We start from the raw sequence: 17,251 nt of genomic DNA on the forward strand, positions 1-17,251 counted from the left end.
GTTATCCCGGCTCTATGAACACTTCTCCGTTACGAAAAGTTTCTTTGCGTTTTGATAGCGGGATAGCGGTGTAGTGTGTAGTTATTCGACGTGTTTGTTCGTGTGAGTTCTCGCAAGTCGGATTCTGCGGCAAAATGAATGGAACAAACTTCACATGAAGCTACAAGCATGCTTTTGAACGTCAGTATGTTTGTCTGAACGCGCTTCTGAAGACCGAGTACGGGTTAAAGCTGGCAGTATGGAAGGGGACGTAGTGACAGAGGTGCCGAGTTCTTTAAAACGACTGGTCAGACTCGTCATACGTGGTTTTTATACGATCGACCATGTGATTGTGGTGGACATGTTGATCAGAAACCCGTGCGTGAAAGAGGACGATCTTGCCGACTTCCTCAAGTTCGAGAAGAAACAGTTGAGGTCGGTTGTAGCTCAGCTGAAGAACGACCGTTTTGTTAAAGTGAGACTTCGCATGGAAACTGGCCCAGACGGCAAAGCCACGAGGCAGAACTATTACTACATCAACTATAAGGTGCTTCCCAGGTGTCTTCTATTTTTGTTGCAAACAGTGAGACAGTATAGCAGAAGGCCGTTGCACAAATGATGAGCTTTACATAAGTGTCCTGCGTCCAGAGACAAACTTGCTTACGTTTCGAAACATAAACACACTTCTTTGTCTTCCTTAAGTGTTTACTGAGGAGTAAAGACAAGCCTAACTTCTCAGCTACGGCCATTTCCTCAAGCAGTTTACACAAAGCCTGCCATCCATAGCGTTTTTATTATGCGTTTCCAGCAAGAGGTGTAACAAATCAAGCTACTAGCTTCCCCTATCCAGCATACAAAGCAGACGACAGCAAGTGCGGCAGCAGAAATCCTCCCAATCCAACAGGTGATGAAGTTTCTCTCTGGATGCGACACACTTAAGTTTTAGCTCGCATCAAAACAGCTTCAATAGCATTTGGCATAAGCGTAGCATTATTAAGATTTATAGCTCTACGGTTTACAAAGGCAGACAACACAAGGGCTGTCAGCTTTATCACCTGCAGAAAATCTTACCATTCTACAGTGTGTAAATTTGACCTTTGAACATCTGCCATCTCAAACTGTAGCAAATAAAGAAGCAGGTTATACTTTATCATAGCAAGTTTTAACACCCGAGGGTTAGAGAGTTAGCCAGTGTGACCCAGCAACATAGGGTGGCATTGCAGGTGTTTGTAAACGTCGTCAAATACAAGCTGGACCACATGCGAAGGAAGATTGAAACCGAAGAACGTGATTCCACCAGCCGGGCCTCCTTCCGCTGCACGGTCTGCAGCAAGACCTTCACCGACCTCGAAGCTGACCAGCTCGTCGATCTCACAACCGGAGAGTTCAGATGCAGTTACTGTAGTGCTCCGGTCGAAGAAGATGAGAGCGCCACTCCACGGCAAGATTCCCGGTACAGTTTTTTTGTTATACTACCTGTCACACGGACAGTCTTCCATGATCATTGAAACCAATGACCATTGAAAATGTGTGTAGTGACAGAAAGCATGTGACGTGTCAACTTCCCAAAGAGTATTGGATTCAATGTTCCCCGACAGGTTGACACGTTACACGCAAGGTGGCGCTACACGCATTTTCAATGACGATTGGTTTCAATGATCATTGAAGACCGCCCGTGTGACAGGGGTATTAGTCTTTTTCAACGCTGCCTCGATACTCTGCGTCAAGCAGACAAAGTCGCCACTTCAAGCTGTTGCTTGTCCACTGTTGCCGACCGTGTTCTAAAAACACTCATCAGAGACGACATATTTAGAACACGTTTGCATGAGTTTAAAGCGAGCACTTAAAATACTTGTACTATCAAAACATATATCAGCTTCCTTGCCTGTGTGGCGTCTGCCACCTTCTCAATGTGCAGACTACTCTCTCCTGGCAGAGATATCCTTCTACGACTGCAGCTCTAGCGTTATCTCGGAGTATAGCTCTCAGTCAATTTCCTTTCTCCAAACAGCCTGCTCTTGGCGCGGTTCAACGAGCAGATCGAGCCCCTCTACGTCCTCCTCCGCGAAGTAGAAGACATAAAGCTTGCAGCCGAACTCTTGGAGCCCGACCCGACAGACCTGTCACACATGCGAAAAGATCAGAAAGGGTCGACAAAGCCTCGCGACGGTGTTTGGAGCGGTGAGGCGACGCGGAACCAGGTCAAGGAGAGCATCACGGTCAGCGTGGCAGACAACGCCCCAACTGCAGTCCCACAGGCGGAAAAGAAGGAGACTCCGGTCTGGCTGGCGAAGAGTACGGTGTTGCAGCAGGAAGCTCCGGTTACCATGGTAACAACAGTAATTTGTATTACTTGTTACACAATGAGACATACTGCCGAGCAACACTTGCACACTTTAGCATTCCTTGTGTTCTACAAATGTGTTTAACTATAACTCACGTTGTTGCAACAAGGTGATGGAGGCAGACGTAGTTCTTTAGTGACGTGTCATGCAACAATTTCAGAAAGAGGAGCTGCCCTCCGTCGACACAAAGACATCTACCGAACCACACAGCGACATCCTGGAAGCGCTCCTGGCCCATGAAAAACGAGAGGCCCCCAAAGTCCCCGGAGAGTCGAGCGACTCAGAAGAGAGTGTCGTGGAAGCCACACCCGAAGCAGCTGCTCCAGACGGAGTCACGGAAGGTAATGAAACAATTCTCAGCAGCGGAGTTACGACAGTGACAATGCTGGTTGTTTCCATCAAGGTTATTAGGAGTGTACAATATATTTTTGTCAGGTATTTACAGTCATACTGGTAAATTCTCCTTCCCCCAAATGGGGAGTCCAGTCATTTGATGCCGTATGAAACAGCTGTTCAGTAGCTTTCAACGGTGTTTTTTGGCCCCTTGCCGGCTAAAGCGTCAGAGGTTAGCACCTTCAGTAGAGGCTTACAGGGGAGTAGAAAAAGAGTGTGTTGGTTAAACGAATACATGGTTAACGAATGCGGAGAAGAGATGTGTGTGTTATCCGTACGTGTCTTCTCCGCATTCCTTGTAGGTTTGCAGGAGCTGAATGCCTACGGGGTGTTTCACGAAAAATGAGTGCTTTAAAAAAAAAGTGCTTCATCGCACACCAAAAAAGACGGACAACAGTGTTGCCAGTGGTGTGAGGATACTCAAACTATTTCTTGTTTTATAATTAATTAATAAGTGAAATTAATTAGTCATTTTTTTAATCGTAAGGATTAGAGCCAAAATGTCAATGAGAAAGTTGTAGCGGGCGATACGACGACACGAAACCCGTTGATTGTTGCAACTTTGTGCCTCTAACGGATCCTTTTTTTTTTCCACGGCTCCAAAGACTAACTTTTGGGTTTGCAAAAAAATTGACGCGGCCAAAATGTCAAGCCAAAATGCCAGTGAGAACTTCATTAGATAACAGGACACTCAAGAGCGCTGCGATCCAGCGTGTCAGCAACAAGTCCCGCATCAATTTTTTTGCAAACCCAAAAGTTAGCCTTTTGAGTCGGGGGGAAAAAACTATCCGTTCGAGGTACAAAGTTGCAATAATGGGTTTCGTGTCATTTGTACAACTTTCACATTGACATTTTGGCTCTAATCCTTATAATTAGAAAACTCATTAATTCATTTCACTAATTAATTAATTACAAAACAAAAAATTGTTTGTGTATCCTCAAACCACTGGTAACACTATGCAGTCTGTTTCTTTGGGGCGTGATGAACCATTCTATTTTTAGACTCTGGCTCGTTTTTCGTGAAACACCCTGTATAGTTATTGTAAACTTTGTACTGAAACCTGTACCTGTACTTTGTAAACTGAAACACCCTGTAACACTTTATGCAAATGACGATGGACAGTCTCCAACGTTCCCACGATAATAAGCACATCACGTCTGCGCAGGTATCATGGAATCGGGCGACTCCGACGACGAGGGTTCGTGGGTGCAAGTCGCGGGTCGCAAGGTGGCAGTGCACGAGGTGACGGAGGAGCTGGTCGCGCAGATGACGCCCGCGGAGAAGGAGGACTACATCAGGCTCAGACAAGAACTCTACAGCATGATGTACGAATGAGAGGGACTAAAAGGACGCAACATTTATTCCCGTCTCCCGTCACACCTCTGCTTCGCACAATACCACACGCCTCGCTACGAGAAAAGAAGAGAAAAAAAAAACTAGGTCGCGCCCCATTTCTCCCTCCCGAAACTGAAACGGTATCGCGTGGGTCGTTGCGGCCGGTGCAAGGAAACGTCGAGGGTGTTTTTTTTTTTTTATGTGGGTTTGAGGATCTGTATGATGTTGGTGATGGATTCAACGTGTCTCAGCTTTGGTCTTGGGCGGCCTGTACAGTTTGCTCTTCTTGCCCTTGCCCGTCTGAAAGGACTTCCAACTTGTGACGCGGTTTTCCCGACTCTCCTGGAAGGGGAACAAGTGTTGATGCGCACCTATTTCCTTTAAAGAAGCAGTTTTCGATGGGCAGCAGTGAACTACGCGTAATTTACTGCTAGTTAATCTACTGCACGGTAGTTGGAAACAGTTTGCAGAAATGTGGTTACAACTTAACCATGCTGTAGTTAGGTTAGTGCAGGCTACAAATACTTCCCATTTCTTGTTGCTTGTGGCGGCATGAGGCAGCACTGTGCTCCTTCACCCTCTCACATTGGGGATGAAGGAAATATACGTCTCCGAAGATGCACGATGAACAAAATAAAGAAAAAACGGCGTTCCTTCACGAATTTTTTGCGGACGATCTACCGAACAGATTTTTGTTCTGAAAACGGCTACGATATCAGGTGACCGAAAGGAACATATGTTGTCATGCGACAACTTCGTAGCTTTTATAATTAAAAAGTTAATTATTGAAAGTTAATAAGGACATTGTCTTAGGAGTTTGCTAATGCCCTCCTAAGGAGTGCCCTTCAGCATATGCTATATCGCAATTGATTTCATCTCGAGGGGGGAAAAGTGATATATATATATATATATATATATATATATATATTTAAAAAATATGTTCACACTTTGCTTGGACACCCTGTATAGTTTAACTACTAAAGTACTAGTTACTGCCCATCTCTGGAATAGCTCACGGTAGTAAACGTATACAGACCTCATAATTTTTTTGCCATTCTTTTTCCATCTTTTGCTTTTCGATCTCCTCGAGTTCTGCTTCACGCTTCCGTTTCCTGTGGATATAGAAAAAGCCCATCACATGCTTTGAATATGAGACAGCATTTATAGGGCACTTGTGCACTATTCCAGTTATACAGGGTGACCCAAGGGTTAAGGTACGGTATTTCTTTCGCTGCATAGAAAATACAGCGAAAACGGCAAAGGCGGAAGCTTTCCTCAATGATGTGTAGTGTGCTTAAAAATCGTGCTGCAAATTTTCAGCTTCCAGATTTGTTTCAGTTAATTAACTGCTCTTTCGTATGCATTGTCAATAACTCTAATCCACGATTATCTTGAGCTTTAGGGAGCATCGGTGATGCTTTAAAATCAATTCCAGAAGGCATATTTACCAGAAATGTAATGACATAGGTGCATATTACGCTTCAAAATTGTAACAATACGGCAAAATAAATATGGTGAGAAAGCTTAAGACAGCTATGGGGGTAAACCCATACAGGGCTTAGCAGGCCGTGTAGGCCATTGGAATATTTTTTTTTTCCTTTTTTTCACACGATTTATCCACAAAGAACTGTACTAATTGTGGCCACCTTTATGGAAAACTTCAGCGCTTAATGAATCCTAAAAAAGTATAATCAAACTCTCACTCTTTTATTTTAAATTTGTATCTTCATTTAGAAGCCCTCTACTTTATCTTCGATAGCCCTGTACATCTTGAAGACAGCTGGTAGTCAGAAGTGAGTGCATACATATGACTCCCGACTTTTAGAGTTATTTCAGAAAAGGAGATGCTAACCTCTCCTCCTGATCCCTGTCTTCCTGCTGTCGACGCTTACGCTCCATGTCCGCAAACAGTTTCATCGTCATCACGTACACTGCGTGCTTGAGCTGCAATGGCACAAGTGGATTAGCAGGGACTCCCGTTTAATGGCTGATCACCACTGACCTTGACGGGATCATCCTCTTCTACCTTGTCGCCCTTCCCGGCTTTTCGGTTCTTCTTTCGTTTCTCTTCAATCTGCGCGGAGAATATGCGGGCATCCAAATGAAAATTACTCCGTAGCAGATTGTGTGCTTATTAGGGATGTGATTGAAAAGACTTAGTTGAAACAAGGGTTCAAGTGCAGCCACATAATTTATGTGCTAGAACTTGTTTCTACAAAACAAAATTAGGCGATAACGTTGTGTATGCACTTTGTAGTAGACCATGCCGGACATCTAAAAATAAGTCAACAACTTCACTATAAGCATCACCGCCAAGTTAGTGCGAGATCTAAGAAAAGAGGTTATATTAGCATAATGGCATTAGCATTGCATGGTATGTTATGAAAGAACATTTTGCTGCCAAAAATAATGTGCCAGCTATGTGCTATGTCACGAGACCTCTTAGTGGCACTTCTGTTCTGCAAGTTCACTTCATTAAAGTGTACTACTTTATAATGTGTGCTGCACGTGCAGTGTGTTTTATAAGGATATCTGCTTGGTACTTTGCTGTGTTTTGAGATTTTGAATTAGTTTGGAAGGTCTGTCTTCCTTCCTCCCTCCCTAGCTTCAATACAGCTACAATATTTGTTGTATCGAATATTTTACTATATGCAAGATTGCTATGCGCAATCCACTTATTTGTTGCGACGGCATTTACATTTGATGGAAACACAAATAGGATTACAGCGTAAATATGCATATCTGCAAAACAGATTGAAAGTACAAAATTATCGAACCCCACGAGCAACAACATGCCGGGCAACACGAAAAAATATCTAACCATAAGTGCCGTGCGACCCTGCGCCTCTTCGACGATTTCGAGTGCCTTCTTCCTCTGAGTTTCATCCTCCAGGCTTTTGTGCGCTTTGTTCAGAACTATTCGCCAAAGAGACTTGTCAGAACAGTGTTACACATCATCCCTGCACTCACAGTCAAAGGCCTTCTGCGCACGTTCCCTGTCGTCTGGGTTTTTGTCCGGGTGGACCAGAATCGAAAGCTGCAGGGAAAATCAACCGTACTCTGACACTTGATGTACACTGTTATGCGTGTATTAATCAGTTTCCCGACTCACTCTTCGATACTGTTTCTTTATTTCTTCGAGGGGAGCCTCTGGGTCAACTTGTAACACCTGTAAAATATGTCACAGAGAAACGTGCTGGAAGCCCTGTAGATGTTCAAATGTAGGTAACAAATATTAATAATAAGAGCACCTCAAATGGGTTTAAGTTGAAGTATGTTGAACCAGGTCTGAGCAGACGGTCAATCTGTTGTTTCGGTGTTAAAACTGAGTCCCTTTTCTCGATTTCTTTGACCTAGAGCAGAGATGTCAATTTGTAAACAAATGCACTGAGATTCGAACTTGTTCGCAACTTTGCTTTATAATACCGCACTACGATCATGAACAATAGTTACATTTAACGCAACATCCCATAACCGTGCGTCTTGCTCGGCTATGTGATGCGAATGACTGCTTTAATATTGTGCTATACACGACGATGTTTCTCATCAATGAGCAGAAGACCGCTCGACAAGACTGCTAAGAACAGTGTCTTCCAATGAATTAACCGCATATTCGTGGAAAATAGTACTGCAAAACAAAGTAGACACGTGAGCGTATGATTACGCTATGTAAATACCTCAGTGAGAAAACTATTGAGTATAGTCTCATCAGGAACTGCGCTTGATGTTTGCTCTCCTAAATTCGCCATTTTGAAAAATAACATATTGAACGCTAAAACTACGCTGTATCCCAAATGCGCCACGCGCTTGACTCCGCGTTTTCTAAAGTAGTGCTAAGCTATCAAACATTGAGTCTAATTCCAATCAAATTTTATCACATAGCTGGTAATAAAAACCAATAAAGTTACATTATATGTGATAATGATAACATATACTAAATATATCAAATGCTAGCCACTTTTCTCACGATGTACAGTCCTGCGCCCGTGCGCGGCTGAGAGGGATAAAGATGAAATGCAGCTTCATTCATTTTGGCTTGATGCTCATGATCCTTCTTATTGCTTGTCGTGCAGTAAACATGGATACACCGAAACATATTAGCTTAAACTGTGTTTGAACATCAAAAGATAGCAAAGATGTGTGGCGGAAGGGAAGATCACTTTGTGTTTGGCCCGTGGAAAGTGTTCGCAAAGTCTAATCACATCTTGCAGTCGCAGTGTCCAACTCCGTCGGTATGCATCAAGGCTCTCGAAGATGAAACAGGAGGTGATTCACAAATATGCATGCTGTGCAGGTGAGGGATCAAGCTTTTTCCTCCTCGCTACTTCTGGTAAAGTTTTGTTTTACTGTGACAGTATGCTGGGCGTCATACCATGCGTGGTATACCACGCAAATGTGCAACGATTCAAAACACTGCACAGCAAAACACTGGTGCTCCTCTCTGCATGTCGCGCAAGTTTTCATATGAACTATTAAGAGTGTGACAGTTGAAATTGAAGGTTGCTTCAGCTGTTGACTAAATGGTGATACTCGCACCAACCGAGCAAAAATGAAATGCACAGAGGAAACCGTGAGAGAATCCCCCACAGAGTCATGTTTTACTCAACACTAGCCACAACGTTTGCCTCAAAGGTGGCGCTAAGCCGCATAAGTCGATATAAATAGTGCACGTGTCTGCAATTGTGTTCTTGAAGATACTTCTGCTGATTTTGCTGGGAAGTGTGACTGGAGATTTTGAATAACATTTTATTCTCTCTAGGTATATCAAAGAGCTCAAGCTTCCATGTCACCCAGACATGACATTTGCAAGTAACATCCTCCGCCTGGAGCACACCTCGGGTTGTGGCATGGAATTCACGTGCTTGGATGCCCTTCGATGTCTCAGTAGTGAGAATTATGTACCCAAAGTTGCCATTGCGCAGGCCTGGCAAGAGGCTAGGTACGACCTGCTGCCACATTTTTTTTTTCCTATCACTCATCAACTTTATTTATATCTGTAGATCAGACACTGACTGCCCCAAGGAAGTCGTGAACCCTTTTGACTGGACATACACCACAGATTACAGGGGAACCTTTTTAAGTACAGGTAAAGAGATTCAGGTAAGACTGGTGCTCGTCTCGTTACCGACGGGAAATAATCACGCTACTCGTAATCCAGGTGAGGGACACAACGGAACGCATCGACATGGAAAAGCTCAAGGTGCGTGAACAGATAGTCTTCTACCAAGACATCTGTCTCTACGAGGACGAGTTGGCCGACCATGGCATTGCACAGTGCTCTGTCAAGATGGTAAGTGACCCCCCCTACGTTAAATAGGGCCTCATTTTAATTTTTTCACCTAGCGCATCATGAAGAACAACTTCTTCATCTTGTTGCGCTACTTCCTGAGGATCGACAACGTACTCATTCGCATGAACGACACACGCATCTATCATGAGGTGAGACGAAACGCCGTTCACAGCGTTGTTGTTTAATGCACAGTTATGTTGCACGTCTGCAGGCTGGCTGGGATTACCTTCTTCGAGAGTATACCAGCAAAGAAGCGAAGGCCAATCAGCTCGATGTAGGTTGATGACTAGTATGCATGATGTGCAATAGATCACTGCACGGACTTAGCTAAGACTGCTTGGACCAGCCTAGTCCGACGTGGCTCCGCATTGAACGGGCATTAGCTTTGGTAAGATTATGGGACGTCCTTCTCCGGGACTATCTTAGTCCGTGAGGATGGAGAAGGTGGTAGGTTCCTGTCTTAGCCATGTCAGGTAAAGCCCGAATCCCATAGCAAGCGACACGCGGCAGATACACGCGAGAAGCGACAATCGACGTCACTGCCGCCACACGAGCGTCAAAAAAGCTTTGTCGCGGCTGAATATTTCTGCATCTACTCCCAGTAGATATTTGTAGCATGTCGCTGAGTGCGTTGCCTGTTGTTTGAAAAAAACAGCTAGATTTGGCGGCGTAAAACAAGAACTGAACGCGTGGGCAAGGGAAAGGGTGGAGAGGGCAACCAACAAAAGTAGCAGACGAAGAAGTGGGCGGGGCGTTGGAAACTTCAACCGCAGCGCCACTGCGTTACGACGAATATTCTGCAGCGTGTCGCTTGTTTTCATTTCATTTCTATTTATTTCATTTCCAAAAATACAGAAATGAGGTCCAGGTACAAAAGGCGGAGCCTGACGAGGTACCTGGACCGACAAACAGGAATGCATACAGACAAACATAAACATGTTTTGGGGTTTGGGTTTTTGTTATGGGGTCCGCGCTTAAGGCTCAATGCTTGAGGTTTACATAGATATTTGGACATTGGACAAGAACAGCCCTTGGTACCAACAACCACTGCAATGCTATAGCGCACGGTATTGTGATGCGAGCCACGCAATGCAGCTGCTGTTCTGCGCAGGTTCCAGTCAGTGTGCTGACCAATCCGGCGGCGCTGAGCGAGCATCTTCCAGTCAAGTCCGTCCACCTCGAGAAGCTGGTCCTGCCGGCGTCTTAGGTGAGGACCAAGGAAGCCATTGCTGATCGCCAGCTGTGGTACGCAACGAGACAGTTTTCGTTCTTTAGTTGTCGTTGCAGCGTCTGGACGAAAAAGCAAGAAAGAAGCAACGTTGAATGGATGTGCGCGGTCCAGGACACATATTAGTGTGCGTGTGCGACAACGTGTATACGGTTAAATTTGTGCGACCAGTTGCAGTACGGTGTACTTATTAAACTCGTCGGAGCAGGCAGTATTACCTCCAAGGCCTCTGCGCACCTAGGCAGCACTTGAAAGCGTTGTGTCTCTGGAATAGCAGAGTGCTTCAAAACGTCCTGCATAAACGTTTTTTTATAAGAATATGTTTTGTTCCTGTTTACATGATGCAAAAGCCTTCAACACCTCAAAAAAGTTAAAGCAATCGGCACTTTTTTTCTGCGTGAACATGCGACTGATTGCACACTGAAAATCGAACATTTGTTAGAAAAACCATGACTTTGTCATCTACGAAACACTTCGCATGTGGACCCTTTATTGACCTTTTTGTGGACCCTTTATGAAAGCATTATTTTTGTTGTTGTTGCGATTTTGGTTCACGACATTTAGTTCAACAAGTTAGTTCTGCCATCAGAATAACACATTAGAGTAGAGCACGAAATTTTTTGGAAATATTTTTTTTCTAAATTTGGGGGTTAACAATCGGATAAATAAACGTGTGCCCTAAATTTGAGCAAATTTGGATGGAAAAAAAAAAAACTTTGAGTATGCTAAATTCGGGAAGAAATCTGGCTCAGTTACTCAAACTAGTTGTTTGGTACAAACAGTGATGTAGCTGCATTTGCTGCCAGGCAAGTTAGTATGCATTTCTACAGGGAGGGTTTCACCCTAATATCACCCTAAAATCGGGTTTCACCCTAATGAGGCAACCTTCAATTCGGGGAGGAATCTGGTTAAACCCTAAAACTTCAGGCTCACACATTAGACACGTGCCTCACTATGGCATTGAAATCCTGCATCAAATTAGTTACATTAGTCGCAAATTCCAGCGTAGAAAGGCTCACCAGGAAGCAGCGTGCCACAGCGCAGTGCAATGCCGCACGCGTCCGACGGTCACCGGAATCTAAGCTCACGGGGACCAGCGTAGAGTCCACGGGTCCTACCAGTACCACTTGTGGACGCGCGTCTAGGTGCAGTGCTTTGTCCAGCCAAGCCTGCAGGTCTGTCGGGAGATTTCTAAAACTTAAAAAAAAAAACAGGTCAATTTCTGGCAGGTGCTAATTGTACGAACCCTCCGGCGTGCCAGCTAAGTACGATGCCGCAGTCGACGTAAGCATGAAAGCTGGTGCCAATTTGGTGCCCGTCCTGCGCAGTCGGGGCACGACGGGTAGCCTGGGTAACGCGAGGGGAGCTTCGGGGGCCACTAGAAGCCAGGGACGTACTTCCAGGTAATTGCAGTCTGGTTTGGGGAACCACAGTGTGATGTCATCATCTGCGCGGAAGAGTAAACGGGTCGAATCTAAAGAAGTTTCAGAATGTCTCGTACAAACAGCTGCCTAGATTCGATGGTTCCCAAATTGTGGTCCACGGACCCTCAGGGTGAGAGTCACACCGTTGGAACCTCTGCAGCGCTCTCTTTGAAGTTGTGTCATTTGATATCTAAGCACTCTTTCGTGGGAAACTAACAGGCAAAAATGGGAGAAGTCTAGCACTCGCAAGTGAACAAAATAAGATTGAAACATTTAAAATACTGAAGAACAAGCTTTCGGACGGAGTCCGTTCTTCAGTAAAATAAATGTTTCAATCTCTTTAAATACTTATTTTATTTCACTCTTTGGTGGAAAAAAAAAAGCCATGTAGACTGTCGGCCGATGTAGAATATAATGGTATGAGTTTCGTAGATTGGTTTCTGGGCATCAACGCCCCTTTAGCTGTCACATGTGGAAGCAATGCTCCGTATCATGCGAGTAAATGCAGCATTTTTCTTACCATGCGCTGGCAGACAGTGTGACGTGATCCTTCCACCGTCGCTTCGTATCGTCACGCAACAGTGCCACCCGCACTTTGGCACGTTCTTGAATTTCACAGCCACGGGAGCACCACGCTGATCTTGATGTTCCGCGGATACGGCCACAGCTGCAAATAGGCATGCACGGTGCTTGTACTGCTATGGATTTGGATTGGATCTTGGATTGGATACTATTGGATCTTACACGCCCCACTGCTGCCGAGAGCGCGCAGCTGCGCCTGCTTCTTCGACAGCAGCTGTCTCGCTCGATGCAGGTGCTGAGCAGTGGTGGCCACAGTTGTCACCAGTGCCGCGGGGTCGCAGTCCCCTTCGCCGCCGTCCCACCAAGTCAGCGAACCGTTGTCGGTCAGTACCGCTACGGCACCTGAACTTCCTTGCGCATCTTACGGTCTGCAGGTTTTGCGTATCCAGAATAGTTACGAATGAGAGACATACCTGAAAGTACCGGTTGTGCATCGACCACTCCGGTCACGGGCGTCACCTGGGATTTCGAAGCTAGGGCCTCCCGCTCGCCGCTTTGTACCCGCAATTGTGTCTTCCACAGACGACCCTGGGCAACGTGGAAGAGTTGTGTCGGATCGTACCAGGACACCCGGTGAAACGGTGCTACGGTTTCCGCTGTAAGGACTCCCGTGTCCGTCATGGCCGTTACTTGTCCTTCCTGACCCAGTGCTATGAGTGCAGGAACTTTGGACCCAGTATCTGCAATAGTCGCTTGCTTCATCCACGGTCTGCTGTGGTGTGTGATGTGCTTTGAACAACCACATACCGCTGTCCAGAGATGCCGCAAAGATTGCGGCTACGGGTTGACGCAGACGAAAGAGGAGACGGGGCTCTGCATTTCGCAAAAGAGGCAGTGATGCCACCCTTCCATCCGGTAAGCCCAGTACCAGTACGGGGCTGGGCACTGCACCGAAAAGTCTGACAAAGGAAGCGCGTGGCAGACCGGACTCTTCGGGACTTCCTTCGTCCTCGAGTATGCCGATGCAACACAGCACTGGACCCTCTGAAATATTCAGTGAGCGTGCAAAGTTCCAAAGCCCTTTCTCTCGCTTTAGCCAAATCCAAAGGCCCGTTTTACCATTTCTGCTGCAGTAGACAGGAGCAGCCGGAATGCAACATAGTGGTGGATCGTCGGAGTTCTCCAACACTTCCCAGCCATGGGGAGTGTAGCGCATTTTTGCTACGGAACCAGTTTTCTCAATGGGACACAGGCAGACTTCTGAGCTGAGGAAATCTGGAGCTTTACCTCTGCACGTGTAGGACGGCATGTCAGTAATATGAGGTGTGGTGATAATGTAAAAAACTTGCCTGTTCAGTGGAGAACGCAGAAGACCTTTGTCCGTTGCGACGTGGAGTTCATCTCCGTGTGCAGTTATTCGCCTAACTCCGTGTTTGTAGTTGACAACGCCCTAGTTGTAGAATGTGTGTCAGAATCAGCCTATTGTGGGAAAATGAAGTGGTTCACCTGGAAGATGAGATGCGAATCTTGAGCTACGAGCTCGTCGCGAAAGTCAACGATGTAGAAGTGCACAAGTGGTCTTCCGATGTCGTATCTTAACAGTAACACGTCATGTTCGTACTTTATGGCCTTTATTCGCGTAGCACACGTAACGCCAACTAAATCACCCAGCATGAAACAACGGTTAGACGCGGTAAAATCATAATTAGCGGCTTCTGACGCCATGGGCGCCGCCATTTTGTGATGTCTACGACGATGCCGCTGCCGGTTTGTGTGGCTTTGACTCACAGGGAAACTTCATAGGAGCAGGACCAATCCGAAAGTACGTATAAACCGTATAAACACAGACGCGTTGCTTCTGCGCACATTTCTTGTGTTACAGACAGTGTTCGAAGTTAAAATGACAACGTGATAATTTGAGGTTTAATTCATCGTTGAATATACATATTAAAGTAGTGTGTTGTCAGTGATGCTAGTTTTAGGCGCTTCCGTCTTCTACACGCAAGTTCGCAGGAAAAATGCGAAAACGCCACGAACGAAAATAGTCTTCCGGGTGCAGAAGCCTGGAGAGAGAGCAGGAGAGAGCATGAAGTGTGGAAACACTTGAAAGCAACCCCGGGCGTTGTGGACGGGGATATTCCGATATGACGCAAGAGCATGGCAGGCACGTGACATGGAAGCGTGGAACAGAACAAGGCCGCTTGCTCCTCGGCCTTGGCAGACGCGATTGCGGGGCGAGGACGGTAGTGACGCAAATGAAGCTCTCTCGGGCTTCACCAGTCTTCGCCATTTGGTTTCGCTCACGTTCGTGGTCGCTACAAATCAACCTGCCGACGTCGCCGAGGAGACATTTCTGCTTTCGAGCGAAATTGGAAGCGGACGACAGTGCATGACTGCATGCTATCCATCGGTCCAGATCCACCGCCATTTCTAGACATATGACCGTTTGTCTCTTTGGCTCCTACATTTATCAAAGCAGTACCGTTGCGAAATTTGCGCGGAAAAATCGATAAAACTAATACGACGTCAACACTGTCGTCTGCGAATCGCTCTTGGTCTTGCGCAAGCGGCTTCCCAAGACTTCGTCTGCTAGTTAATTGGTGTTTCTGGCGTTGAAAGAAAGGGGAAGGAGACCGAGGAGGAGGGGTGAGGGAATCTCTCCTGCGGTAAGGCAGTTGATAATCAGACATTCAAGTATGCATTGAGCAATGCAAGAGCTTGTACCAGACAGCGTGACAAATCGTGCATGCTTATGTTGTTATCAATAAGAGTGTGAGATAATGGCTTGCAGGAAGTTAATCCATTGCCAACTGGACAGCGTATTGTTATTTCATGCAGTGGCATATAAGGACCTCATAGTCTCCTTGTGGTGAAAAAGTCTGGAAGAAAAACGAAACAAAAACAATGTACACAATGTTTTTCGTACCCCTTTTTTTATTAGTTTATTATTTTTATTTATTATTATTTATTTTATTTTATTTCAGTTTTATTTTTTGCGATACTCACTTGATGGACGTCTGCGATAACCAGTAGTAGAGCTATTTGTCTGTTGGAATTCCTTGGTGCTTCTTTTCATTTATTTATTTTATAGTGTGTGGGCCCTGTGTTGTAGGGTACGATTACGGAGGATACGACTTACTACATGCGTTTCACAGTGGCCATTTTTTACTTTAATATCGTCTGCTTCATTCACCGCAAGAAATCTAGCCCTGTCAAAAACTGAATAAATAGCAAAATAAGTTGCGGAAGCGAGCCCGTGATCGGCCTTTTACGCCTGATCTTCAGTATAGGTACAGTATCAATATATGCTGTATTCATCACCATTTCACTCTTGTAGAGACCTCTTCTCACGTATATCGTTCCGCTGAATGCAGCAATATTTATTTATTTATTTTCATCATTAATATACATACCTGTATGCCTGTTTCTGCATGCATTCTTAGCGATGTAAGAAGTTACGTAATAAGCAGATTTACAAAACTCATGCATGCATGTATGTAATTACTGTAAATAAATGCCTGTGGCAACGTGTTGCACGTGCTAGTTAGTACTTTGAAACCTTGTTTGAAGTTAATCGCGAATAACGTCACTTTGATAAACAGATTACAAATATTTTCCTTGTCGCCGCCTGCTCTATTAAACGTAACAATTAATCCCGCTTTCTTTCGCAATAAAGAAAAAGCTGAAGTTATTTGATTGAACTACGGAGCTATACAAAACAAATTTGCGCGTTTAATTAATTACTTATTGTTCAGTTAAATGTTTACTAATTATTTACTGATAGTTAGCTGGTAAAAATAGCTACCGATTTGAGGCAAATAAGAAAGGGACGAATAAGATGCACCCATTGTTGCCAACAGCCAGAATCAACTGCACCCACTGTGCGTTGTACCAGACACGAAATAGAAATACACGTGTCGATTTTACTTCGCCCGTCAAATATTGCGCACCTGTGCTTGACTGAACGTAACGGCAGTCGAAATTTTAAACCAAATAAAGCAAAAGCGACACAGCAGGCCTGTTATTTTTATGGCTGCGCACGACAGTGTTCACAACTTCACGTGCCATCCAGCTCGGGTCAAAAGTATCTCGATTGTGTTGGATTGCGTCTGCAAGGGAAATTTACCCTTTGTCGATGTCCTTCGCCGCTCATCCCATTGTAAAATAGATAAAGCAATATAACGAGAATATGAGGGAGTTACAGGGGCACGCTGAAGGTGCCTACATCTGTAGAGGAACTGTTAAAAACGGTATGGTATTAATTGGTTGTGGGTCGACGGAACTAGATGAAATAGCGGTGCCGATGTAGGTACCCCCCCAGGATAGCCGTAACGTTGACCGCGTGAGCGCGGACGACTGCGGCAAGCAGTCCCATCATCATCGTCATCATCATCACCTCCACCACCACCACCACCACCAGCTTGCATATTTTGTATTTTGTGCAGGAAAGAAATGTAGCGTCCGTGGTCACGGATAAGGCGATGCGCCAGAAATCCACTGGGGATGTCCCCGCACAGGTTGAAGTCCTGTCGACTGCGAAATACCTAAGCAGTTGTCCGGTCGCCAAGTTGCCTTTTGGTCCAAATCTTTCCACCCGTGGACAAATCATATCGTGAGAGATGGACCGGTAATCCAGAAGATGTGGGTTCGAGCCCTACATCCGGCTAACCTTTTCAGTGACCGTTCCATCTTTCATCATTAATTTCTTAGGCACTCGAGGCTTTGTACGTATTT

At 45.3% G+C, this 17,251-nt stretch overlaps 4 protein-coding genes across 4 annotated transcripts; 2 read left to right on the forward strand and 2 right to left on the reverse strand.

Moving 5' to 3' along the window:
- The first annotated feature begins 3 nt into the window (after positions 1–3).
- On the forward strand, positions 4–4,079 carry LOC135387983 (general transcription factor IIE subunit 1-like). The gene is made up of 5 exons (XM_064617239.1): positions 4–526; positions 1,203–1,432; positions 1,991–2,309; positions 2,485–2,665; positions 3,884–4,079. The coding sequence occupies exons 1-5, from the start codon at positions 239–241 to the stop codon at positions 4,051–4,053; spliced, it is 1,188 nt and encodes a 395-aa protein (XP_064473309.1). The 5' UTR covers positions 4–238; the 3' UTR covers positions 4,054–4,079.
- Positions 4,061–7,833, reverse strand: LOC135387988 (dnaJ homolog subfamily C member 8-like). Its single transcript, XM_064617246.1, has 9 exons — positions 7,731–7,833; positions 7,305–7,406; positions 7,166–7,222; positions 7,024–7,090; positions 6,875–6,969; positions 6,056–6,127; positions 5,906–5,997; positions 5,090–5,165; positions 4,061–4,395 (listed from the first exon to the last, which is right to left on the reverse strand). Exons 1-9 carry the CDS (start codon positions 7,815–7,817, stop codon positions 4,291–4,293), a joined length of 753 nt encoding a protein of 250 aa, XP_064473316.1. The 5' UTR covers positions 7,818–7,833; the 3' UTR covers positions 4,061–4,290.
- Positions 7,834–8,052: 219 nt separating this feature from the next.
- LOC135387987 (TIP41-like protein) lies at positions 8,053–10,881 on the forward strand. Its single transcript, XM_064617245.1, has 7 exons — positions 8,053–8,347; positions 8,813–8,992; positions 9,054–9,153; positions 9,212–9,343; positions 9,397–9,492; positions 9,555–9,617; positions 10,455–10,881. Exons 1-7 carry the CDS (start codon positions 8,190–8,192, stop codon positions 10,548–10,550), a joined length of 825 nt encoding a protein of 274 aa, XP_064473315.1. The 5' UTR covers positions 8,053–8,189; the 3' UTR covers positions 10,551–10,881.
- On the reverse strand, positions 10,171–14,324 carry LOC135387975 (uncharacterized). The gene is made up of 11 exons (XM_064617228.1): positions 14,024–14,324; positions 13,867–13,967; positions 13,637–13,806; positions 13,325–13,561; positions 12,991–13,257; positions 12,740–12,919; positions 12,516–12,662; positions 11,818–12,018; positions 11,591–11,748; positions 10,790–10,864; positions 10,171–10,633 (listed from the first exon to the last, which is right to left on the reverse strand). The coding sequence occupies exons 1-11, from the start codon at positions 14,252–14,254 to the stop codon at positions 10,547–10,549; spliced, it is 1,854 nt and encodes a 617-aa protein (XP_064473298.1). The 5' UTR covers positions 14,255–14,324; the 3' UTR covers positions 10,171–10,546.
- Positions 14,325–17,251: the final 2,927 nt, after the last annotated feature.

The sequence above is a fragment of the Ornithodoros turicata genome, chromosome 3 (assembly GCF_037126465.1).
Source record: "Ornithodoros turicata isolate Travis chromosome 3, ASM3712646v1, whole genome shotgun sequence".
Lineage (NCBI taxonomy): Eukaryota > Metazoa > Arthropoda > Arachnida > Ixodida > Argasidae > Ornithodoros > Ornithodoros turicata.